This window comes from Pristis pectinata, chromosome 7, assembly GCF_009764475.1.
Source record: "Pristis pectinata isolate sPriPec2 chromosome 7, sPriPec2.1.pri, whole genome shotgun sequence".
NCBI classification, from domain to species: Eukaryota; Metazoa; Chordata; class Chondrichthyes; order Rhinopristiformes; family Pristidae; genus Pristis; species Pristis pectinata.
Window position 1 is genome coordinate 3241452 of NC_067411.1, and position 27551 is coordinate 3269002.

Here is a 27551-nt window from a genome sequence, read left to right on the forward strand (position 1 = left end):
CTGCCAATAGTGTCCAGGGGCCAAGACCCCCCCCCCCCCCCCCCCCCCCCCCATTTTTTTGACATATGAAAGGAAGCTTATGGATCTGTACCCAAGTCTGCATATTCAGGAGAGGGGAGGGGAGAAATACAATTCTTGGTTTGCACACAGGTTTGTCCAAGACAAAGGTGATAAGATATGCCTCTGTGGGGTTTATCAATCTCCCCATCTTGGGCATTATTAGACTGAGTGCTAGCAGCAGAAGAGATTCACTAACCCTGTGCTTTGCCTTCATACAAGAGGCTAATTGCTCCTGAATATATTATACATATTTTCATCCTAGGTACATTGATTTATTTCTCAAACTATCATCTGTCAAAAACAGATGAGCATTAGCCTGCCAATTTAATCCAAAACTGGTCAACAAGATCCTCAATTAATAAACAACAAGCTCAAGCCCCATTTAGTGAATGGGAGAGTATATTTAAGGGCCTGTATAACTTGCATTTTAGGTTGCATTTGCTATATTAGACCTTCCCGATCGCTCTGGACTCCTGGTGCCTCCTTTGTTTTTCCAGCTTTAAAAAAAAATTGATTTAATAATGTGCCTACAGTTAATCTCTTTTAAAACAAAGCCCTGTGATTGAATTCCTGACAGTTGTGTTTAATTACATGAGACTTCCAGATCAGTACCACCTTGATGAAAGGTTTGGCTTTTAGTTTGGGTAAAAAATAAACCTCCCTATGTTAAATGATTAAATATTGCATTAATGCTGAGGTGGGGAAAGACATTTACAAGTGCTGTCCAATTTTTATTCCCTAACCAAACAGGAACAAAAAATGGCTTTCACATTAAATAGACAAACCACTTCAACCAGCCCTTGCACAGCAGATTTGAGCTTAGTGGTATAACATCATTGCTACAGGACAGAGCAGGACCAGTGGTGTAACAAGAGCTGCTGGAACTGAAACTAGCAAAGCATATCTTGATGGAAAGCAAAGAACAGTGATCCTGGGCATCATGCTGCTATCCTTCCCCAGATAGCTCAGAAGTCTTGTGTAGTAAAGGGAGATGCTTAAATTAATTTTCTCAATTTTTGAGCAAACTATTTGGAGTTGACTTCTTTGGGGTCAGTTAAAAGATAAATTCAGATTTATTCATGCTTTGATACAGGTCCCTACCAGCTAATGTAAAGAAATAAAACCCAAAGTTTAATGATCACTGCAGCAGCAGGAGGGATCTTGGTCCAAGTTTGCCATCCACTGCCTCACTTCCCAGACTGGATTCCATTTGCCATATTTCTGCCCATCTGTTATTGGTCCACTGCTTTCCGACTACATCCTTCTCAGTTGTCACCTACATTTGTGTCTAAATCATCATACCACTACCTTCAGTTACAGAACATCAGTTGCTCACCACTGCACATTGCTTTGTCTCTGAGCCAATTTTGGATCCAATTTCTCTTGGATCTCATGGGCTTCTACTCGTCTGATGAGCCAGCCACAAAACCTTACTCTCATCTAACCCTCATTACCAAACACTTATCGGCTAATGTGCATATAAAACAAGTGCTGAGCTCTTCTGGGGAAACCACTCCTTTGCCTCATAACTGGTTGCAACGGATGGTATATTCAACCCATGGCATGGCAGTGACACAGTAAGTACAGCTGTAATTCTGCGTACAGAGTCACTAGAACTAGTCTGCATCCACAGCAAGTTATAGACCCAGTTGTGAGTAGAACAGGAATTGCTCCATGCTACCTTTCTCCCCTTCCTCTGCCAATGGAGAAAAAGGCAATAGTTATTTTTTGATTTGAAATCTAGGTATTATAGATAGATCTGTGATTTATAATATAGTTGAATAATCAGCTAACATCAAATACTTAATAGCCAATATCCAAACTGACTGGATAAATAGTACTGACTCTAGACGTAGTCCATAGGAATGACAGGCCCTATCCCTGCAGCTGCAAATATTTTAACCAATGTTAAACATCTCCCTGACACGACATTCTGCACCCTCACCATTCTTGAGGGTGATGTATGGTGCTTTTGCATCTGGTACCTCAGTTGGTTTATGGTAAATCAGAGCTGTCAGTAAATATATTGACAGTACTCAAGTTCATCTGCTGCTTTTCTGGGGCAAGTCCAAGTTTGTTCTTCCTATCAGAAATGCTGATTGACCAGTTAGATTGAATGCAATGGCACTTCAGATCATGCAGCCTGCCCACAGAGTTTGATGGTTTGTGGTTATACATCATAAGCAGGAGATATTTAAATTGACCATAGATGACCTTTGCATCAGCTTACACCACGTCTTAGCAGCATAACAATGACTGCACTTCAAAGCAATGCCTTGTCCATGAAGCACATAGCTTTTGATAAATAGAGCAAGAGCAGTATTCAGGTGGGACACATTGGCTCATTCAGCAGGACAATTCTGTTCAGATCCTCAAATCCTTCGTTGAAGTAGGAAGAAATACAAACAGCTGCAAACCAGAATATTTATACTCCAAAGGGTCAGATCCCCATCCTGCCCACTTTTCCATCGAAGAGGGTGTGGGCTTCAGCTGCCTATGGTTGTGATGTGGGGTGCCGTGTGGAAGTAGAGGCTGTGAGCATTGAGCCACAAAGTTTAGTTCAATTTGCCATGTCCTGCTGGTTCACACACCAAGTCAATTCACTGAAGGAGGGCAACACTCCACCTGAAACCCATCCTATCAAGTCCAAACAGGCTACTCTTCCCACTGATGATCTCACACCTCCTACAGAAGGTGAATGGAAACATACCCTAGATTAGAACAATCCTCAGGATACCAACCCAGACTTGGTACCTGCTTACTGCATTCCACAGACAAAACCACTTTTCACATCTCCAATAATTTGGTTATGATTTAGCCAGTGTTACATCATAGACATATAATTACAGCCTGACAACAGCGATCAGTATTGAACAGGAACATTGGAGAAAGAGCAAACAAACGAGCTGCTGGAGGAAGTCAGCGGGTCAGGCAGCATCTGTAGAGGGAAATGGACCGTCTCGTGTCTGCTCCAGATTCCAGTCTCTCACGTCAACATTGGAAGAGAAGTAAGTCATTCAACCCAAACTGCTAACAGAGTGTACAGAACCTCATGCTCCTGAGGGCTGTGAGGTCAGTCTGGTTCATGTGTTTAGAGTCTCAATCAGAAAGCTTTTGCAAGTTACTCCTCCACCTGCTTAAAGCCCCTGAGAACATTGGAAAGCAGCTAATTGAGCAGTAATAATCATCTAGATTTTTAACCCGCAGGCTTTCTCACTGCACCACCGTGGGCCAATGCTGAGTGCAGGAGCAAAGATTAATGTGAAGGTTTGAAGCTGGGACCCTCCACTTCCACATCCATCCCCCTTCAGCTGTGGTTGGAGTTACCGTAGGAGTTTGAAGACATTCTGGAATTGAAGAAGGGAAGGGACCACATTATGCCACTGGGTTTCAACTCGTCCCCCATCATCTTCTCCGGAATCAGGAAGGCTTGGGAATTGATGGAGGTTGGGCTGCCGATGGAGTCAGGCTCCAATGGTAGTAGGTCTCCAGAATCGAGGCTCCAGGATTTGTTGTGCATCTGTGGCTGGTAGCCATTGACGTGGAGCGTTAGGTCAGGCTGCTCTCTGTCTAATGCAGGATTGGTGGCCATGTGGATCTGGGGCTGATATCCTGACTTGACAATGACCTCTGTATCATCCTCCATCTGATCTGGCCCTGCTGCTTCCTGTTGAGGAGGGGCAGGGCCCCGTATACTTGTGTATGTCACTTCACTGGGGTAAACACACGTCACTAATGGGGCTGCAGCTTCAAATGCTGGGTTTGGCTCCCCTGACATCTTGAGAGATGTGCTACTTGGCCTGTACGATATGACGCCTTGATGCTGAATCTCATTTTCAGAGTCATCCTCAGGTACAACCTCACCCTGTTCTTCTGCCTTGATTGATTTATTAGCCTCCCCTACGATCGGTTTGTCTTCCACAACATGCACTTCATTAGGTGTGCAATCTTTCGGCTCCAGAGTTTTGCACAAGTTGACTCCCTGGAAAGAGAAAGAGGAAGGAAAAAAAATCAGAGGGACCTTTCCAGCTTTGGATGCAGCTGTTTGTCAGGAAGTGGCAATTGTGCTGAAGCAATGAACACAAATGCTGGAGGAGCTCAGCAGGTCAGGCAGCATCTATGGAGGGAAATGAACAGTCGACGTTTCGGGCCAAGACCCCTCATCAGTTCATTTCCCTCCACAGATGCTGCCCGACCCACTGAGTTCCTCCAGCTTTTGTGTTCATTGCTTCAGATCTCCAGCATCTGCAGTCTCTGGTGTCTCCAGTTGTGCTGAAAGCCATGCTTGTATACTGAGTTTCCGAGGACCCGTACTGTTAGAACCATACAACACGACAGCACAGGCCATTCGGCCCTTCTAGTCTGTGCCGAAACTTTATTCTGCTAGTCCCATTTACCTGCACCGTCCATAACCCTCCAGACCTCTCTCATCCATGTATCTATCCAATTTATTCTTAAAACTTAAGAATGAGCTTGCATTTACCACATCAGATGGCAGCCCATTCCACATTCCCACCACTCTCTGTGAAGAAGTTCCCCCAATGTTCCCCCTAAACCTTTCCCCTTTCACCCTAAAGCCACGTCCTCTCGTACTTCTCTCTCCTAATCTTGGTGAAAAGAGCCTACTCGCATTTACTGTCTATACCCCTCATAATTTTGTAAACGTCTATCAAATCTCCCCTCATTCTTCTACGCTCCAAGGAATAAAGTCCTAACCTGTTCAATCTTTCCCTGTAACTCAACTCCTGAAGAGCCGGCAACATTCTAGTAAATCTTCTCCGCACTCTTTCAATCTTACTGATATCCTTCCTATAGTTAGGCGACCAGAACTGCACACAATACTCCAAATTTGGCCTCACCAATATACAACCTCACCATAACATGTTGGAGTGACTGTTCCAAGTGCAAACACACACACTGTTTGCAGAGGCATTGCTGTATTGACATGATGGACACAGCCCAGAGCTGGAACTTAGTAACGCCCACCCAAGACTAGAGGAGACCTGGGACCAACCCAACACGAGAATCAGTTACATGGTCACAGAGAGATAGAGTCACAGAAGATGGAAACAGGCCGTTCAGCCCAACTGGTCCATGCCAACCAAAAGGCATCTTGCTGTATGTAAGATACAGCACAGAAATAGGCCCTTCAGCCCATTGAGTCCATGCCACCATCAAGCACTCATTTATATATTAATTCTACCCTACCCCATTTTTCTGCTCTCCCTACATTCCCATCAACTCCCCCCAGATTCTACAACTCAACCACATACTGGCGGAAGTTAACAGAGGCCATTTAACTGACCGACCTGCACGTGTTTGGGATGTGGGAGGAAACCGGAGCACTCCCTACCCACCCCCCCAACCAACCCCCCCCCCCCCGCCCCCCAGGGGAAACCCACGCGGTCACAGGGAGAACGTGGAAACTCCACACACAGCAGCCAAGGTTAGGGTCTCTGGAGCTGTGAGGCAGCAGCCCCACTAGCTTCTCCCCCATGCCAGCCCCGTTTCCTTGGCCATCACATCACTGCACAGCCATGGAGCACCCAGAGCAGCAGCCAGGAAGAGAACAGGATGTTCTCCAGGCCTCTCTCCATCAGATCAGTCGGGAGGGGTCAGGTAATATGACTGGTCCCTAGGTTGCAGACATGGCCCAGTGGCTCCATGCTGCAAGCCCTGGGCTGGGAACACCAGGAAGTGGGGTGATGACATTGGCAAGAAGAGAGTGAGGTTTTGCGAGATGACACAGGTTGATAAGGCGGTAAAGGCGGCACATGGCATGCTTGTCTTTACTAGTCAAGGCACTGAGTTCAAGACTCGGGAAGTTATGTTGCAGCTTCATAAAACTCTGGTTAGGCTTCATCAGGAGTATTGCATTCAATTCTGGTCGCCTCATTATAGGAAGGATGTGGAGGCTTTGGAGAGGGTGCAGAAGAGGTTCACTGGGATGCTGCTTGGATTAGAGGGTATGAGCTATAAGGAGAAGTTGGACAAACCAAAGTTGTTTTCTCTGGAGCGGCGGAGGCTGAGGGGAGATGCGAGGCATAGATAGAGTAGTCAACCGGTATCTTTTCCCAGGGTCGAAACGTCCAATACTAGAGACCATGCATTTAAGGTGAGAGGGGGAAAGTTCAAACGAGATGTGCGGGGCAAGTTTTTTTCTACACAGAGAGTGGTGGGTGCCTGGAACGTGCTGCCAGGGGCAGTGGTGGAGGCAGATACGATAGAGGTGTTTAAGAGCCTCTTAGGTACACATATGGATGTGCAGAGAATGGAGGGATGTGGACATTGTGTAGACAGAAGGGATTAGTTTGGTTAGGCATTTAATTACTAGTTTAATTAGTTCAGCACAACATGGTGGGCCGAAGGGCCTGTTCTGTGCTGTACTGTTCCATGTTCTAAGGTGTGGTGTGCCAAGATGGAAAGGAGGGGGAATTAAAAACAGCCGTATTAAAGATAAACAGGCTCTGATATCTTTCACTAAAATATTTTTTCTGATTTCTTGATAAGAGAAATAGCAGTTTGTAGATTTCCCCAAGGCCATTCCCTGCCAAGGCAGCCAGCTCCAGTGTGGGAGCAACACACACAAAGTGCTGGAGGAACTCAGCGGGTCAGGCAGCATCTGGGGAGGGAAATGGACAGTCACCTAAAAAGCCTCTTAAATGCTTCTATCGTATCTGCCTCCACGTTTCAGGTGAGACCCTTCATCCGGTGTGATCTTGATGATCTCCCCGTTACCTACCCAAGGCCACATCGGGCTGCCACTCATCGGTACTCCACCACCTAACTAAAAGCTACTGAATGTCAGACAATTGTGTCACAGATATAGATCTTTAGAGAAAGGATCCTGCACCCTCCCTGCACGCATGCATTCAAATGCGACACTTACATATACAAGTTATACTAGCACACGTATAAAAACATTTATCCATGGCTCCGTGCTTATACATATTCAATGTATACAATGCACATGCAGACACAATGTTCCTGCGTGTTTTGCAGTACTGACCTGAGGGAAGCTTCCAGGATCCAGAACTTTGCTGTTCGTTGGATCGGGAATATCAGGATAAAATGTGTCTTTGATCCTGGAACAGATGTTAAGGAGGTAACGGTCAGTGATTTGTTGCCATCACACCACCAGCGTTTGCTGCTCCCAATATCAGGGAGATCAGTGAACCCCACCCTTCGCTCTCCACACAGCTTATGTTCCTAAAGAGTGCGCACCCCAGTCACACTGGTCCCAGGGCCACGCTCAGCCTGATTTCAGCTACAACACAGGCCCAGAGTCGGGTGTAGCGTGGGAAACGTCACCCAGTACACAGGCCCAGGGTCGGGTGCAGCGTGGGAAACATCACCCAGTACACAGGCCCAGATTCGGGTGTAGCAAGAATAAAAAGAGATGCCCGCGTATGCAGGCAATGTTGAAATGCAGGGATGAAGAGGAGCTAACACTTTAGAAACCTTTGGCACTCATTACAAGCAGGCAGCAGGAGTGTTTCATGAAAATATAATCGTTACTGTAAGGAAGTGGATCATACCTCTCTCTCTTTACCTCTCACTACCTTGGTGTAGCAGCCAGCATAATCAAAGACCCCACCCACCCGGGACATTCTCTCTTCTCTCCTCTTCCATCGGGTAGAAGATACAGGAGCCTGAGGGCACGTACCACCAGGCTCAAGGACAGCTTTTACCACACTGTGATAAGACTATTGAACAGTTCCCTTATACAATGAGATGGAATCTGACCTCACGTTCTACCTTGTTGTGACCTTGCACCTTATTGCACTGCACTTTCTCTGTAGCTGTGACACTTTACTCTGTACTGTTATCGTTTTTACCTGTACTACCTCACTGCACTCTGTACTAACTCAATGTAACTGCACTGTGTAATGAATTGACCTGTACGATCGGTATGCAAGACAAGTTTTTCGCTGTACCTCAGTACAAGTGACAATAATAAACCAATACCAAAAAAGGAACTCACCATTCTTGCTTTTGGTAACAGAAGATACTGAGGACAACTCCAAGCCCTATAAATCCGATCAGAGGCAAGGTGATCCCCAGGATCAGGGCGATGGCTGATGGGGAAAGAAGGGGAAGCAGATATATTAACAGGAATGTGATCACTGCAGCTTCTTGGAGGAGAGGAACCGCCTCTTAATGTGGGATCAGTGGATGAACAAGTAGGTCATTCAGGCCAACTCAACCATTCAATAAAACCATGACTGATCCCCCAGCTCGTGTTCTGCCCATACCTCTGTAAGTCTTGTTTCTAGAGATCTTTCCAAGCCCTATTAAATATAATCAGCAACATGCCCTCCACACCCTCTGTGGTCGAGAATTCCTCAGGTAACCATGTTATGAGTAAGGAAATTTATCCTCATTTCAGTCCTCCTGCCTCAGGATACAGGAAATTCTCATTCCTGGACACAGTGCATGTCAGGTATAGGCAGTTAGGATCAAATGAGGCGCTTGAGGAGTATAACAAATGCAACACTTAAGAGAGAAATCAGTAGGGCAAAAAAGGACAGGAGGTTGCTCTTGGCAGACAGGGTGAAAGAGAATCCCAAGGGTTTCTATAGCTATAATAAGAGCAAAAAGGTAGTAAGGGACAAAATTGGTGCTCTTGAAGATCAGCGTGGTCACCTATGCGTGGAGCCAAAAGAGATGGGGGAGGTCTTAAGTGAACTTTTTTTGTGTCTGTATTTACTTGAGAGACAGACAGTGTCCACAGAACTGAGGAAAAAGAGCAGTGAGGTCATGGGCCGTATCTGGATTACAGAAGAGGAGGTGCTGGTTGTCTTGAGGTGAATTAGGGTGGATAAATCGCCAGGGCCTGACAAGGTGTCCCCTTGGACCTTGTGGGAGGCTACTGCAGAAATTGCAAGGGCCCTGGCAGAGATATTTAGAATGTCCTTAGCCACAGGTGAGATGCCGGAGGACTGGAGGATAGCTACCGTTGTTCCGTTGTTTCGTTGTTTAAGAAAGGCTAAGAATAAGCCAGGAAATTATAGGCTGGTGAGCCTGACGTCAGTCGTGGGTAAAGTATTGGAAGGTATTTTGAAGGACAGTATATACAAGTATTTGGATAGACAGTGCCTGATTAGGGATAGTCAGCATGGCTGTGTGTGTGGCAGGTCATGTCTAGCTAATCTTAGAGTTTTTCGAGGAGGTTACCAGGAAGGTGATGAAGGGAAGGCGGTGGACATTGTCTACATGGACTTTAGCAAGGCCTTTGACAAAGTCCTCCATGGGACGCTGCTCCAGAAGGTTAAGTCACTTGGCGTTCAGGATTAAGTGGCCAATAAGCTTGAAAGAGTGCAGAGAAAATTTACAAGGATGTTACCAGAACTTGAGTTGTAGGGAAAGGTTGAATAGGTTAGGACTTTATTCCCTGGAGCGCAGGAGAATGAGAGGAGATCTTATAGAGGTACAGTATACAAAATTATAAGGGGTATAGATAGGGTGAATGCATGCAGGATTTTTCCCCTCAGATTGGGTGAGACTAGATCTAGAGGACATAGGTTTAGGGTGAAGGGTTAAATATTTAAGGGGAATCTGAGGGGGAACTACTTCACTCAGAGGGTGGTGCGATTGTGGAACGAGCTGCCAGTGGAAGTAGAGGATGCGGGTTCAATTGTAACATTTAAGAGAGGTTTGGATTGGTGCATGGGTGGGAGGGGTTTGGGGGGATATGGTCCCGGTGCAGGTAGATGGGACGAGACAGAAAACCAGGCTGGCATGGACTAGATGGGCTAAAGGGCCTGCTTCGGTGCTGTAGTGCTCTATGACTCTATTCTTCCATCCTCCCTGCATCTGACTTGTTGCCTCCCACCAGAACTTTGTATATTTCAGTGGGTTTTCCTCTGGTGAATACAAGCCTCGTGAATTTAGTCTCTTCACACATGACACACCCACCAGCTCAACCTTTGTTCCACTCCCCCCAAGGCAAGTACATCTGTTTGGACAAGGAGACAAAAACTGCACCAAGCACTCTAGCTGTGGTCTCACCAAGTTCCTGTAGATGTGCAGTGTGACATCTTTGCTCCTGTATTCAAAAGGTGGGATGAGCAAGTATCCATGGGAGTACAATGACAGTGGGACTATCAGGTTCCCAGAAAGAAAACATAACAAAAAATGTAGTTTTACCTTTACATTGAGATGTATCCTGTATGAGAGAGGATAATGCGCAGGTTTGGATGATTGGGAATTCTCTAGGATTGGATACTAAACTAGGATCAAGCATTACGTTAACTAATATATACAGTTTCAAAAGCACTGGAGCCTTGTGAAACCAACGTTATGATTCAGGTGTGGCATCTATAACTGTACAAAATTGTCTTCTATTGACAAACAAACCTGATCAGAAAGCACCAATGCCATCAAAAAAAATATTAACAGAATCCATCTTATTTGGTCTTTGTCAAGCAAAATGGCTGGATGCCTGCCTCCAACAGAAGTAGCTTAATGTATGTGCAAAACTCAAATGTCCATGATATGCTGTTAAATAAATAAATCTTTATTTCCTTTTCATTGACGTTGGTCATTGGAGCACTGACTGGAGGGGTTGGGGATGTCAAGTCCCATTTGTGATAGGACAGTGGTGTTGTGGTCAAAATTGGATCAGCTGTGATTTTACTGAATGGCAGAGCAGGCTCAAGGGTCCAACTGACCAATTTTATGTTCTTTATATTCCACAAAACAAGCACAAATCATATCAAAAACCTTGGATCCTACAGTGCAACTCAAGCAGGCTGCCACAGCTTTGCTAGGCATTGCTGTTTCCCATGGACTTACGGCTGTTCGGTGTGGTCACAGTGACAGAATTGCTGGGACTGTCTCCTCCACTGGTAAACGCTCTTACTCCAACGTTGTACGTGGTTCCTGGTTCAAGTCCTAAGATCTTGAATGCCCGCTTGTCAGGGTCGAGTATGATATTTGCTGACTGATTACCTATTGCAATGGAGAAAGCAGAAGGTCAAAAACGTTGAAACTGGGGCTTTATACGAGGCTGCATCCTCGCCATGGAATGGCACAACACAGCAGATTATTTCGCCCACTGGCTCTCAGTCAGCTCATTTTTCAATTATCCCATTTCTCCACAGATCTGACAGTTTCTCCACGCAAGCAGTTATCTAATTCTCTTTCAAAGGTTACTGCTGAATCTGGTTCCATTACCCTTTTAGGCAATTATTCCAGATCACAACCAGTCATCTACCCCTTGTGGAATTGGGATTGGTTTATTATTGTCACGTGTATCGAGAGACAGTGAAAAGCTTTTGTTTACGTGTCATTGAGACAGATCATTCTGTACATAAGTGCATCGAGGTAGTGCAAAATGAAAACAGAATGCAGAATATAGTGTCACAGGAAAGACTGCGGATGCTGTTTAGCAATAAATGACGCCGATAGATTCACATGTGAAAGACTGCCTCACCTGAAGGGACTGTTTAGGTCCCTGAATGGTGGTGAGGGAGGAGGGGTAGGTCTAACACTTAGCACGGTTGCAGGGATATGTGCCTGGAGGGAGATTGGTGGGGAGGGATGACCAGCTATATTCAGCATCTGAAGAATATAGTGTTACAGAGGAAGTGCAGTGCAGGTAGACAGACAAAGTGCTTTCATTATAATTCTGGTTACCAATCTTCCTGTCACTGGAAGCAGTTTCTCTGTTTACTCAACTGAAAGTGCTGTCAACTGAGCACTGCTATCAAATATTCCTTTAACCTCTCCCATTTTAAGTTCACATTTTTGTTTTCCACTTTCCCACCAACAAGCTGGCACTGAACTATACTGGTGAGGCTGGGGTCACACACACAAATGAGAGGCATCAATATGGTAGACAGCCCTTGGTGGGGGAGTCTAAAACTTGAGGGCATAGGTTTAAGGTGAGAGGGAGGGGGTTTAAAGGGGACCCAAGGGGTCCATTTTTCCCCACACACAGAGTAATTGGTATCTGGAATGAGCTGCCAGAGGAGATGAAGGCAAGAACAGTAATGACTTTAAGAGACATCTGGACAGGTAGTTGAATGAGCAGGGCATAGAGGGATATGGACTTAATGCAGGCAAGTGGGACTAGTATAGAGAGGCATGATGGCTGGCACAGACATGGAGGGCTGAAGGGCCTTTTTATATGCTGTACAATTCCATGACTCTACACTTAATCTCGTATGTTGCAGTAGTGCTAAAACACGCTCCTTTCCAAACCACCAGACCAACAAAATTCAATTCAGGAACAAACCATAAATAATTCAAGTGCAATGTGGACTCTGCTGCCTGTAATGCAGGGAATAAACAGTCTGGTCAAGCACTAGAAAAAACAAACGGCACCAAAGATAAATTACAAATGTGACTCCAAATGGGAAGCGTCACGTGTGGGAGAAGCTTTCTGAAGATCAGTTGTTAAACGTTTACCTGAGTTCACTGGCTTGTTGGCTGCTGAGTCATTGTAGAATTTACTGTAATAAATCTTGAATCCCTCAATGAACCCTCGCTGCTTCTCCAAAGGAACGTCTTTCCACTCAATCTGCACTGAGTCTCCAGTGGTTTTGCTGATCTCCACTTTAGGGCCTTCGGTTGGGGCTAAGGAACACAAGTAAAGATTGCTGATTTTATGAAGGCTCCAGTCAGGACTGGCATCAGTTTAATCAGACTACACATTTTTTCTCAACATAATTGTTAAAAAAAAAATGGTGGGCAATAATGGCACCAGACTCCCCATTCTGTGCCATTTCAAAAACTGACCAATGACTTCAGGGCCATGGTTCTTTGTTCAAGATCCTTTTAGAGGAGAAGATAGAGAGATACAGCATGGAGACAGGCCCTTCAGCCCACTGAGTCCATGCTGCCCATCAACAACCCACTTACACTAATCATAGAACAGTACATCACATGAATAGGACCTTCAGGCCACGATGTCTGTGCTGACCGTAATGCCAAATTAAACTAATCCCATCTACCTGTATGTAGTCTCCATCCCTCCAGTCCCTGCCTGTCTTAAGTACCTCTGAGACATTGCTTATTGATTCTGCTTCCACCCCCGAAGGGCCTGTTTCTATGCTGTACAATACCACAACTCTACACCTAACCTCACGTGTGGCAGACTTGCTAACCACACTTCACCTCACCTGGCAGCACCTACCACTCTCTGTATAAGCTTTTGGTCCCCCACACCTTATAAGTATTTGATATTTCCATCCTGAAAAATGTCAATAATTATCTACCCTATATGTACCTCTCATAATTTTATAGGCTTCTACTTGATCGCCCCTCAGCCTCCGACGCTTCAGAGAAAACAATCCAAGTTTGTCCAAGCTCTTCCTTTAGCTAATCCAGGCAGCATCCTGGTGAACCTCTTCTGCACCCTCTCCGAAGCCTCCACATCCTCCCTGTAATGGGGCGACCAGAACTGCAAACAATGCTCCAGACATGGCCTAACCAATGATTTATACAGCTGCAACATGACTTCTCAACTTTTATACACAACGCCCCAACCAATGAAGGTAAGTATGCCGTACACCTTCTTTACCACCATATCACTTGTGTTGCCACTTGCAGGGAGCTGTGTACTTGCACCCCAAGATCCCTCTGTACATTGATGTTCCCAAGGGTCCTGCCATTTACCATGTACTCTTCTCTTACATTTGACCTCCCAAAGTGCAACACGTCCAGATTAATCCCCATCTGCCATTTCTCCGCCCATATTTCCAACTGGTCTATATCCTGCTGAATCCTTTGACAATGTTCCTCACTATCCACAACTACACCAATTTTTGTGTTGTCTGCAAACTTACTAACCAGTCCACCAACATTTTCATCCAAATCATTTATATAGATATTTTTATGGGTGGGTAAACTTTACACATGCTTTATTTTCCTTTTTGACTAATTTTACAAAACGTTTCATCATCCAAGGTTCTCAGACCTTGTCATCCTTGTCTTTCTTCCATATAGGAAGATGTTGGTTCCGAATTCTGACAAGCTGGTCCTTAAATGACTGCCATGTCAAATGTGGACTTGCCCGATAACAGCTGCTCCCAATCTATTCTCCCCAGCTCCTGTCTAATACTGTTGTAATTAATCTTCCCTCAATTTAGAACTCCCCAGCACCATCCCCACCCCTCCACCCTGAGGTCCAGTCTTATCCATAACTATCTGAAAACTTCAGTTTCCAAAATGCTTTCCCACTGAAACTCTGATCACCTGGCCAGTATGGCTCCTCCTTTGGTTGGACTATATACAGAGTGTTTCAAGAAACCCTCCTGGATACACCTAATAAATTCTGCTCCATTTAACCCTCTGGCACTTCCGTCAATATTGGGGAAATTAAAGTCGACCATTACAACAACCCTGTTGCTTTTACATCTTTCCATGATCTACCTACATATCTGTTCCTCTATCTCCCGTTGGCTATGGGAGGCGTATAACGCATTCATAGTGATTGCACCTTTCTTATTTCTGAGCTCTACCCATATTCCTCAGTGGAAGAGCCTATTTTTTGATTCTCCCACATGCCCATCGATTCCCCCAGATTCTGCCACACACCTGCATGCTAGGGGCAACATACAGTGGCCACTTAACCTACCAACCCACACAAGTTTGGGACATGGCAGGAAACTGGAGCAGCTGGAGGAAACTCACACAGTCACAGGGAGAAACTCCACACAGACAGCAACCTAGGTCAGGATTGAACCGTGTCTCTGGCACTGAGGCAGCAGTTCTACCAGCAATGCCACTGTACTGCCCACTGGACGATGGGTGGTACATAGTTGTGCAGCTTGAAACTCTCTAGTCTAGCACCCTTGGGACCTGACCAATGCTGGGGCACAGAAATTGCCCCAAGAACCCCCTACGTAAACATATACCCAACCCCAAGACTGGCCAGTTTACTTTGCATATTTACTGTTATGTCACAAATAGAATAAAGCTCAGACCAGAAAATAAAACCATTAATGCCTTGAGAAATATTTTCTATTGTTTCAATGAATTGCCTTGTCAATTCAAAGATTGCCTTGTCGGTTTCTAAGACAAATCCCTGATGTGGCCTCCCGCCGTGAACCGGCAGCCTGCAATCATTGTCCTTGGTACACTAGTTCAGTTTTCTCTATACATTGTGTTTGTTCTTCACATTAATTCTGCAGCAGTGAATTTTTATTCCATATCTGAACTTTTTTGGTAGTGATCTGTGAATTCCATAAGGGCAAATTTCCATACCCAAACCACAATGTAATATGAAGCTTACAATTGAAAAGTTGTACTGTACTTTCATTTACACTTAAAACTGTTGAAACATATAATATACTGTATAACAAAGCTTAAAACAGAAAATAAATCAAACTTGGTGGCTTGGCACTGCTAATTACTTAGCACTCTGCAAACTAATGGCACCAAATTCAAAACTTGCCGGACTATGGGAGCTGCTGGACCACAGAATGCCAGACCAGAGGCCTCAAGAGGGAAAGTGCTCCCACATCAGACAATGGCCCCTGAACACTGCAGGAATTTCCCTCATTCTCTGGTCAACAGTTCCCTTCAACTAGTGTCAGTGAGTTAGGTTGATCACGTTGCTGCACACTTTGGCACAGCGTTTCTTACATTACATTTTCAAAGCAGTTAATAAAACGCCACAAATACTTTGGGGCAACGTGATATTATAAGAAACTCCAATTAATTATGTCGCTTTTTCCCAATTACACAGGAGTCCATATCCCGAACGGGATGCCCGTTATCAAAGAATCAGAGAATGGTACAACACAGGAAGCCTCTAAGGCATCATACCTTCTCTACTCTCTATTGAAGAACTATTCAAGTAGTCCTAGTCCCTGCCCTCCCAACACTTTGCTTAAATTTTAAATATATATCGAAAATGCTTTCCAAAGTTAACAATACAGATGCTTTAACTACCCTTTGAAGCACAATATGCACAATTCAATGCATAAATAAGATGGCCCTGCCAGCTCCAGGGTTCAGAGGCAATTATTTTATATCTTTAGCATCTTCTGGTTCAGGCCAATGAGCTTTCATCATTTCCGAAAGATCACCATGTAAACTGTTGTATCTATTTCTGTCACCAGAAGTACTGCCCGACACCCTAAGTCCCAATTAAAACCAGCCAATTTATTAGATAAGCAGAGTTAGCAACAATGCCTTTAACGCCAGCTGGTTACTTGTGAACCCTTGACCTCCTGTGGTTGCTCTCCTTACCGAGTTCACGTGTGTACCCGAGTAGCTTCTTCAGTAGGTGATCCCCATTACTGCCGCACTCATACACCTCGAGGCTGTACTGTACTCCAGCTTGGAAGGTATCTGTTGAAAAGAGAATTACAGTTCCAATCAGTGACGACAGCGGTGGTGATGGATGCCATTTTAGTATCTTCAGAAGGAGGACAGTAGCATTTGAAGGAGCAATTCACCATACTCTACTCCCTATACACTCATGACTGTGTGGCCAGATTCTGCTCTAACTCCATCTACAAGTTTGCAGATGATACCACCATTGTAGGCTGTGTCTCAAACAGCGATAAGTCAGGGTACAGGGAGGAGATAGAGAGCTTAGTGGAATGGTGTCATGACAACAACCTTTCCCTCAATGTCAACAAAAGAGCTGGTCATTGACTTCAGGAAAGGGGGCAGTGTACATGTACCTGTCTACATCAATGGTGCTGAGGTGGAGAGGGTTGAGAGCTTCAAGTTCCTGGGAGTGAACATCACCAGCAGCCTGTCCTGGTCAAATCATGTAGATGCCACGGCCAAGAAAGCTCACCAGCGCTTCTACTTCCTCGGGAGGCTAAAGAAATTCGGTATGTTCCTTTTGACACTCACCAACTTTTATCGATGCACCATAGGAAGCATCCTATCTGGATGTATCACAGCTTGGTACGGCAACTGCTCTGCCCAGGACCACAAGAAACTGCAGAGAGTTGTGGACATAGCCCAGTGTGCCACGGACACCAGCCTCCCCTCCTTGGACTCTTTACCTATCGCTGCTTTGTGAAGCAGCCAGCATAATCAAAGACCCTACCCACCCACCTGGGTCATTCTCTCTTCTCTCCTCTTCCATCAGGTAGAAGATACAGGAGCTTGAGGGCACGTACCACCAGACTTAAGGACAGCTTCTATCCCACCGTGATAAGACTATTGAACGGTTCCCTTATACGATGAGATGGACTCTGACCTCACGATTCCTTGCACCTTACTGCATTGCACTCTTTCTGTAGCTGTGACACTTTGTACTGTTATTGTTTTTACCTGTACTACATCAATGCACTCTGTACTGACCCAATGTAACTGCACAATGTAATTGACCTGTACGATCGGTATGCAAGACAAGTTTTTCACTGGACCTCGGTACAAATGACAATAATAAACCAATACCTTTTCAAGGCCAATTAAGGAATGACAATAAATTCCTAATGGTTCATTTAAAAGCAATAATTACACGCCGGCAAGGCTGCAATTCAAGTTTTGTGTTCAGCTTTGGTCACCCTGTTACAGGAAACGCGTCATTAAGCTGGAAAGAGTGCAAAGAAGATTTACGAGAATGTTGTCAGGACTCAAGGGCCTGAGTTATAGGGACAGGTTGGACAGGCTACGACTCTATTCCTTGGAGCGTAGGAGAATGATGGATGATCTTACAGAGGTGTATAAAATCATGAGGGGCATAGATAGGGTGAATGCACTCAGTCTTTTTCCCATGGATTAAAAACCTAAGGTATAGGTTTAGGGTGAGAGGGGAAAGATTAAAAAGGGACCTGAGGGGTAACCTTCATGCAGAGGGTGGTGTGTATACAGAACGAGCTGCCAGAGAAAGTAGTTGAGGCAGTTACAGTAATGACGTTTAAAAGACATTCGGATAAGTATATGGATAAGGAAGATTTAGAGGGATCCGGGCTGAATGGGACTAACATATGGGCACCTTGATCAACACGCATGAGGTAGGCTGAAGTGCTGGTTTCCTTACTTCATTACTCTATGACAAGAGAGAGTGGAGGAAGTGACAGCATTGATAAAGGAGAAATTATACTACTGGAGGTGGTGCATGTCCCCTGGAACTATCAGAAACAGAATCCGTTTGTTCAGAATTGAGAAACAACAGAAATCCTATTACACTACTGGGATTGTTCTCTAGAACAAAGGGAAGAAATTGCTGGAGCCCTGGCAGAGGTACGTGTGTCACCATTAGCAATGGGTGAGGTACTGGAAGACTGGAGGGTTGCTAATGTTATGCCTTTATTTAAGAAGGGTGGCAAGGGCATGCCAGGTAACTACAGGCCATTGAGCTGAACATCAGAGGGGAATCTGAGAGGCAGGATCTACTTGCATTTGGAAAGGCAAGGACTGATTAGGGATAATCAGCGTGTGTGTGTGTGTGTGTGTGTGTGTGTGTGTGTGCGCGTGTGAAATTGTGTCTCACCAATTTGATTGAGTTTTTTTTTGAAGAGGTGATCGGGAGGATTGATGAGGGCAGGGTGGTAGATGTTGTCTACATGGACTTTAGCAAGGATCCACATGGTATAACACACACACAAAATGCTGGAGGAACTCAGCAGGTCAAGCAGCATCTATGGAGGGAAATAAACAGTCAATGTTTCGGGTCAAAACTCTTCATTCCTTCCAGTCCTGAAGAAGGCATCCTCCATAGATGCTGCCTGACCTGCTGAGTTCCTCCAGCATTTTGTGTGTTTCTCCAGATTCCAGCATCTGCAGAATCTCACGTCCTGCACGGTATGTTTGTCCAGAAGGATAGATCACATGGGATCCAGGGTGAGCTAGCCAATTGGATTAAAAAAATGGCTTGGTGGCAGGAATCAGAGAGTGGTAGTGGAGGCCTGTGACCAGTGGTGTGCCACAGTGACTGGTGCATGGATAGGGTAGATAATCAGAATCTTTTTCCCACTGTAGGGGTATCAAAAACCAGAGCTGACAGGAAGGAATTTTGAAGGGGATTTGAGGGGAAAGTGTTTTTTTACACACGGAAAATGGATGATATCTGGAATGTACTGCTAGAGGAAGTGGTGGAGTCAGATGCAATAATCATGTATATGAGATGCTTAGACAGGAACTTAAATAGACAAGATATAGAAGAATCCAGTTCTAATGCAGGCAAATGGAATTAATGCAGATGGGGATAAAGTTGGCATGGACAAGGAGAGGTGAGAAGCATTTCTGTGCTGTTAGACTCTACGACTTCATGACTCTCTACGACTAAGACTGATGTCAAGTGCTCATTTAGTTCATCAGTATTATCCCCTGCTTCCATCTCTGAGCAGTTTCCTTTCTGGTCTCTTCTTACAACCCCTTTCCTATTTGCATGTCTTTAGAAAGATGTTGGATTCCATTTTGTTTTTGCTGCCAGTGTTTTTCATGCTCTCTACTGGCCTCTTATTTCTTCTTTACTTCCTCTCTGAACTTCCTGTAATCAGAATGATCTTGAATTCAGTTCTCCATCAGTAATCTAGCATCTGATATATGCCTTTTTTACCACCTCAGTTGTACTCCTCTCATCCAAAATTCCAGTAATTCACTGTTCTCTGGGTGAAGAAATCTCTTCTCTCCTCAATTCTTAATGACGGATCCTCTTATTTTGAGACTATGACCCCTGGTTCTAAACACCCCAGCAAGGGAAATATTATCCTGCCAAGCCCTGTATGAGTCTTGTACATTTTGTTGAGATCACTTGTTCTCCTCCTATCCCCAACAGTATAGGCACCTTGACTTAATCATTTCTCATAAACCACCCCATACTCCATCCCCAAACGCCAGGAATCAATATTTTAGTGCATTCTGTCTATCACAAGTTTTATTCCTTAGGTAGGTAAGGCCAGACCTGAACACAATATTCCAGGTGCCGTCTGTATAATTGGAGCAAGATGTGTTAACTCTTATACTCAAGTACTCTTGCAATGGAGGCCAATATATTGTTTATCTTCTTAACTGCTTATTGTACCTACTTATTTACTTTCAGCAATTTATGGAAGAACACCAACCAACTTGGAACACCAACACCTTTCAAACGCCCATCATTTTGAAAAAGTCTTTACCTTTCTTATTGCTCTACCAAAAATAATCTCACATCTTTTTCACATTATATTTTATCTGCCATTTCCTTGCCAATTTTCTTCCTCTGAAGCCCCAATGCTTCCTCATAGCCCATCCTTTCACCCAGACATTTCATCATCAGCACACTTGGATACATTATACTTTATCCTCCCATCCAAATCAATGATACAGGTTATGAATATATGGAGCTACAGCTCTGATCACTGGGGCACCCCACCTGTCATAGCTTCCTAATCCAAAAGTGGCCCAATATTCCTGTTGTTTTATATTGATCAACCAATCCTCAGTCCTCACTAGCATATTACACCCAGTGCCATGCACTCCTATTTTGAACAATAGGCATCCTATCAAATGACTAGTTCACCTTTAGCTAGTCTGCTTGTTATAACTCAAAAAATGCTAACAGTTATATGAAATATGATATCCCTTTTGTAAGTTCATGTTGATTCTGGCCAACCATACTGTTATTTTCTCAGTTTCTTAATAATAAATCCCAGCAGTTTCTGTGCGTTTGTTGTCAAGTTAACCAAGTCTGTACTTCCCTGATTTCTTTCTCTCTCATTTCCTAAATATTGGAGATACATTTGTTACCTTTCAATTTGTGGGAACTGTTTTTGAACCTATGGAATTTTGGAAGATGATAACTAGTGCATCCACTATCTCAGTCACCACTTCCTTCAGAAGTACAGGATGCAGGACATTGGATCCTGCAGATTTATCACCTTTCAGTTCCATCAATTCTCCGAGAACATTCATGTTAGATCTATGGCTCTCCATTACATCTAGAAGGATTTCTGTGCCTTTCATAAAATGTATGTGTTTAATTTCTGTTCTCTTTCCCTACTTCCCTATATAATTTTTCCAGTCTCAATCTGTAAGACAGCCACACTGACCTTTACTAATCCTTTCCCTTTTGCAGATCTGTGGAAGCTCTTAGGATCTGTTTTAACATTGCTTGCCAGCTACTCTCACAATCTACTTTCATTTTCCTTGGCTTTTCAAGTGCTTGTCAAGATCGTGTTAAATGTTGTAGAAGTATCTACCTCCACCACCCTCAGGCTGTGTGTTCCAGATTCCAACCAACATCTACATGAAAACACTCTTCCTCAGATCCCCTATAAATTTCTTCCTGCTGACCTGAACATGTGGCCTTTGGTTTTAGGCACTTCTGCCATGGGGAAAATTTCCAACTAACTACCCCATCCATATCCCTCATAATTTTGTACATCTCCATCAGATCCACTCTCAGCCTCCTGTGCTCTACGGAAAACAAATCAAGTCCATCCTCAGAACTGAAATGCTCCATCTCAGGCAACATCCTGGTAAATCTCCTCTGCGTGATCATGTCCTTCCTGTAGCTGGCAAACACAATATTCCAATTATGATCTAACCAATGTTTTATAAAGTAGTATCATAACCACGCTGCCTTTATTTTCTGTGCCTCAACTAATAAAGGCAAGTATCCTACATTTCTTCTTCACACCTCATCTACCTGTGCTGCCACTTGAAGGAGATATCACCAAGCTATTGGAATGGGCTGATAGATGCTGGATGAAATTCAGTGCTGAGAAATGTAAAATGTTACACTTTTGCAGCTTATAAACTAGAGGGTACAATTCCAAATGAGGGGGCAGATTTGCAAATTTTTTTTGAAAGTGGCAGGCAACTGAGAAGTATTTAGAAACAAGTACAGGGATTCCGGGGTTTGTAAATGGAGGCATAGAGTACAAGAGCAAGGAACTTGTGATGACTCTTTATAAAACACTGCTTCAGACACAAAGTACTGTGTCCATTTCTAAGCAATACACTTTAAGATAGAGAAGGGTTTGGAGAGGGTGTAGAAGAGATTTAACTAAATGATTCCTACGACGAGATGGTAAATTGATTTATTATTGTCACATGTACTGAGGTACAGTGAAACACTTCTGTTTAAATACCGTCCATACAGATCATTTCATCACAGAGCTCTGAGGTAGTACAAGGGAAAGCAATAACAGAGTGCAGAATAAAGTGCACACTTACAGAGAAAATGCAGTGCAGGGAGACAATAAGGTGCATGGTCATAACGAGGTAGATTGTAAGGTCAAGAATCCATCTTATCGTACTAGGGAATTGTTCAATAGTCTCATAACAGCAGGATAGCAGCTGTCCCTGAGCCTAGTGGTATGTGCTTTCAAGCTTTTGTGTCCTCTGCCTGATGGGAGGTGGTGGGGGGGGGGGGGGGGGGGGGGAAGAAAGGAGAAGAAGGGAGAATGTCTGGGGTGGGTGGGGTCATTGATTATGTCGGCTGCTTTGCCAAGGCAGTGAGAAGTGTAGACAGAGTCCATGGAGGGGAGGCTGGTTTCCGTGATGTGCTGAGCTGTGTCCACAACTCTCTGCAGTTTCTTGCGGTCTCAGGCAGAGCAGTTGCCACCAAGCTGTGATGCATCTGGATAGGATGCTTTCTGTAGTGCATCTATAAAAACTGATGAGGGTGAAAGGGGACATGCCAAATTTCTTGGCCTTCTGAGGAAGTAGAGGCACAGGTGCACTTTCTTGGCCACAGTGTCTACATCGTTGGACAGGCTATTGGTGCTGGGGCAAATGGACAGACTGGAGACGCTGGGGAACAGAAGGCTGTGAAGAGATCTGAGAGAGGTATTAAAAAACATGAAATATACAGGCAGAGCAGACAGAGAGAAACTGTTTCCTCTGGCTAAGGAATCAAGTACTAGCAGACTCAGAATGAAGGCGATTTGCAAAATAACCAAAAGTGACATGAAGATTTAAACACAGAGAGTGGTTAGGGTCTGGAATGCACCTAGGCAAGTAGTGGAGGCAGATTCATTGTAATGTTTGAAAGGGAACTGCAAGGAAAGAAGTTGCAGGGACATGGGGAGAGGATTGTGGAGTGGGACCAGCTTAATCGCTCTTACATTAGAGTTGATAAGATCTTAATGGTAGAATGGCCTTCTTCCATGCTGTAACCATTCTAGGACTCTCCGCCATTCTGAAAGAGGGCAAGAGCAAGAATGCATCCAAATACACACGAACAAATCAGTTATTGGTATAAAACACATACCTGATTTTATTGTGACACCTGTTGTATTTGAAGGAAATTTGCGCCAATCCACTCTACACACAGGCAAGCTCAGGGACTCGCACCACTGTACAGTATAGCCACAGTTCTCAGCCTGCTGCGTTGGCCAAGTCACAATGAATCCATCCCCGATACCAGTAATTTTTTCAAAGGTCAGATTTTCATCTAGAAGGAAATGGAGGTAAATATAAAGAGAAATTCAGAGACCATGTGACTGAAAAGGAAAATAAACAAAGAGGAACTTCTAGTTTTACAGATGCACCATAGAAAGCATCCTATCTGGATGCATCACGGCTTGGTATGGTAACTGCTCTGCCTGGGACCACAGAAAGTTGTGGACACAGCTCAGCACATCACAGAAACCAGTCTCCCCTCCGTCGACACTTCTTGCTGCCTCGGTAACACAGCCAACATAATCAAAGACCCCACCCACCCCAGATATTCTCTCTTCTCCCCTCTCCCATCGGGCAGAAGATATAAAAGCCTCAAAGTACATACCACCAGGCTCAAGCACAGCTTCTATCTCATTGTTATAAGACTATTGAACAGTTTCCTAGTACAATAAGGTAGACCCTTGACCTTACAATCCACCTCATTATGACCTTGCACCTTATTGCCTACCTGCACTGCACTTTCTCTGTATCTGTAACACTTTATTCTACATTCTGTTATTGTTTTCCCTTGTACTACCTCAATGCTCTGATGTGATGAAATGATCTGTATGGATGACATGCAAAACAAAGTTTTTCACTGCACCTCATTATATGTGACAATAATAAACCAATTTACCAATTTTATTTACCAACTTACCTTTCATCATGGACAGCACTAAAACAGGATACTTGGCCTAACTGGTCCTTGTGAAAGTTGTGCTCCTTCCATCTAACAACATCAGCACAACCCTCTATTCCATTGTCCCACTCTGCGCACTTCACCTTCCTTCCATTGCAGCCATACTATTTATAGGGCACACCCAAGGCAAGTTCTACCACTTGGGATAAACTGAATCCCCCATTTGATTATTTGATGACTATTGGCCCCTAGTTTTCCTATTGGTCTCTTTCCCTGAAAAATGGATATAGTAACACTCGAGGCACCCCAAAGGAGATTCACCAGGCTAATTCCTGGGAAAAGAGGGTTGTTAGTTTAGCCAGAGGAGAAATACTGCATATAGTTCTGGTCACCACACTGTAGAAAGGGTGTGGATGCCCTGGAGCGGGTGCAGAGGAAGATTCATCGAGATATTGCCTGGAATGGAGCATTTAAGATAAGATTTCTTTATTAGTCACATGTACATCGAAACACACAGTGAAATGCATCTTTTTTTTGCGTAGTGTTCTGGGGGCAGCCCACAAGTGTCGCCATACTTCCAGCACCAACATAGCATGCCCACAACTTCCTAACCCGTACGTCTTTGGAATGTGGGAGGAAACCGGAGCACCCGGAGGAAACCCACGCAGACACAGGGAGAACGTACAAACTCCTTACAGACAGCGGCCGGAATTGAACCCGGGTCACTGGCGCTGTAAAGCATTATGCTAACTGCTACACTACCGTGCCTGCCCTATGAGGAGAGATTATAGAGACTGGGTTTGCTTACCTCAATGACCTCCTTTGCCAAAGGATTTAGTCCAGCAGGTCAGTGAGGTAGAGCTCAGTGGAATGAGATGAATGTACCGCTGCGGCAGGCAGTGGGTTTTGTCTCCATGATACCTTAAGTGCCCAGTAGCACTTTATTTATTTTGAGGAGATTTGGGAAGTCACCAAAGACTCTTGCAAATTTCTATAGATGTATGGTGGGAAGCATTCTGACTGGTTGTATCACAGCCTAGTATGGAGGCTTCCATGCACAGGATCACAAGAGGCTGCAGAGGGTTGTAGACTCTGCCATACTGCGGGACTGGAAACATTTTGCACTCGTTTGCTCAGCTTTATGCCAACCATAGCTGAGGTATCTAGCTTGGCCCAGGCTTATCAATGTTCACTAAGAATACAAGTGGTTTGTCTTTTGGTGAACTTTGTTTTGATAAGTGAATTATTTAAAATCATTTGTTAAATGCAGTTTTAAATCTTTCTTTTAAGTGTGAAAGGCAACAGGTGAGCTTAGCTCACAGATGAGAAAGACACAAAAATACTGTCCGGAGCATAACTGGTCCCTGCAGTCACAGGCTCAGATCATGCTACTGCATAGATAAACACGGGGCTGTGAAGCTCAACCCAGATAAAGTGCTAAGACTGCCTCCTGGAGCAAGTAATGCCACTGATCAGACTTGGAATTCTAACACTCACCATCTTGCTGTGGAGGGATCTTGATCACAGAAGGGGGTGATGTTCCAGCGCCATTTTGAGCCATGGTGGTAATAACGTAGCCAGCTTGGTCAAGATGAATTTGCACACTAGTTCCACGGATACGAGTGCTATTGATTGAATCACTTCCCATTTTTGACCAGGTTACATTGTAGAATAAAATTGGACCATTTGCTTCAGTGGCTAAAAGTGGCTGCAATGGACAGAAAGATTGAAGTAGATTATTATAGCCTCCTAATCCTTCAATCTTTTCAAGGACATAGAAAATCTGTTTCAGTCAAAATGCAATTCCTCTCTCACCTTCAACGCCAACATTTTTCTCAGCCTATCTGGTTACTCAACAGTACTGCTTTTGCTCCTGCCCACTTTCACTCTTCTTATGAAACAGATTTGGCTGTACATACAAAATCCCTCTTCTCCACAACTTTAAAATGAATGCCCCCAATAAAGCAAATTACTTCCAAGTGAATTCAAGTGAGAAGCATTACTACAATCACAGTTTTCTGTTTTAGAACATAGAACACTACAGCACAGTACAGGCCCTTCAGCCCACAATGTTGTGCTGACATTTTATCCTGCTCTAAGATCTATCTAACCCTTCCCTCGCACATAGGCCCCTATTTTTCTATCATTTATGTGTGCATTGTAGAACAAGGCTATTCAGTTCATCATGTGTGTGCCAACTCCTTAAGAGCTATCCAAATAGTCTTAATCACTTCACTTTCTCCTTAGCTCAGGAAGTTTTTCCCTCTTTACAGAAGTAACTGATTCCAATCTAGGTTACATAAGAACATAAGAAATAGGAGCAAGAGTATCTTATCGAATGGCTCCACCATTCAATAAGATCACGGCTGATCTGACCATGGACTCAGCTCCACCTGCCTGCCTTTTCCCCATAACCCTTAATTCCCCTACTATGCAAAAATCTATCTAAATGTGTCTTAAATATATTTAATGAGGTAGCTTCTACTGCTTCCCTGGGCAGAGAATTCCACAGATTCACTCCTCTCTGGGAAAAGCAGTTTCTCCTCATCTCCATTCTACTCCCCCGAATCTTGAGGCTATGTCCCCTAGTTCTTGTCTCACCTACCCGTGAAAACAACCTTCCTGCCTCTATCTTATCTATCCCTTTCATAATTTTATATGTTTCTATAAGATCCCCTCTCATTCTTCTGAATTCCAGCAAGTATAGTCCCGGGGACTCAAATCTCTCCTCATAGGCTAAACCCCTCATCTCTGGAATCAACCTAGTGAACCTCCTCTGCACCACCTCCAAAGCCAGTATATCTTTCCTAAAGTATGGAGACCAGAACTACATGCAGCACTCCAGGTGTGGCCTCACCAGTACCCTGTACAGTTGCAGCATAACCTCCCTGCTCTTAAATTCAATCCCTCCAGCAATGAAGGCCAACATTCCATTTGCTTTCTTGATAACCTGTTGTACCTGCAAACCAAACCGATGCACAAGCACTCCAAAGTCTCTCTGCACAACAGCATGCTACAGTCTTTCACCATTTAGATAATAAGCTGATCTTCCATTTTTCTTTCCAAAGTGGATGACCTCGCATTTACCAACATTGTACTCCATCTGCCAGACCCTTGCCCACTCACTTAACCCATCTATATCTCTCTGCAGACTCTCCGCATCCTCTGCACAATTTGCTTTTCCACTCAATTTAGTACCATCAGCAAACTTAGATACACTGCACTCGGTCCTAAATAGTTAATGTATATTGTGAACAGTTGCGGGCACAACACAGACCCCTGCGACACACCGCTCACCACCGATTTAGTGACAGCGATTGTATCGAGCTTGTCACCCACCCACCCCAATCACATATATAACCTCTCTCTTTGGCGTGTTAGATGTGTCCGTGAAGACCAACACAATATAGTCATTCAAGGCCTCAGCCATTTCCACATTATCCAATATTATTTCCCCCTTCTCATCTTCCAAGGGACCTACATTCACTCTAGTCACCCTTTTCTGCTTTATATAATTATAAAATCTTTTGCTATCTGTTTTTATATCTTGTGCTAGTTTACT

The 27551-nt window shown here is 44.3% G+C and overlaps 1 protein-coding gene across 4 annotated transcripts in view; it reads right to left on the bottom strand.

The window, feature by feature from the left end:
- Positions 1-1791: 1791 nt before the first annotated feature.
- The window catches only part of LOC127572644 (leukemia inhibitory factor receptor-like), a 199841-nt gene continuing 174081 nt past the window's right edge, over positions 1792-27551 (bottom strand). For all 4 annotated transcript variants that reach the window (XM_052020119.1, XM_052020121.1, XM_052020122.1 and 1 more), the window contains exons 14-21: positions 25487-25697; positions 23180-23362; positions 16264-16365; positions 12475-12642; positions 10858-11013; positions 8045-8138; positions 7070-7145; positions 1792-4042 (exon numbers count right to left, since the gene is read on the bottom strand). In XM_052020119.1, coding sequence (XP_051876079.1) covers positions 3368-4042; positions 7070-7145; positions 8045-8138; positions 10858-11013; positions 12475-12642; positions 16264-16365; positions 23180-23362; positions 25487-25697 — 1665 coding nt within the window. In that variant the 3' untranslated portion in view covers positions 1792-3367. The remainder of the gene's footprint in view (positions 4043-7069; positions 7146-8044; positions 8139-10857; positions 11014-12474; positions 12643-16263; positions 16366-23179; positions 23363-25486; positions 25698-27551) is intronic.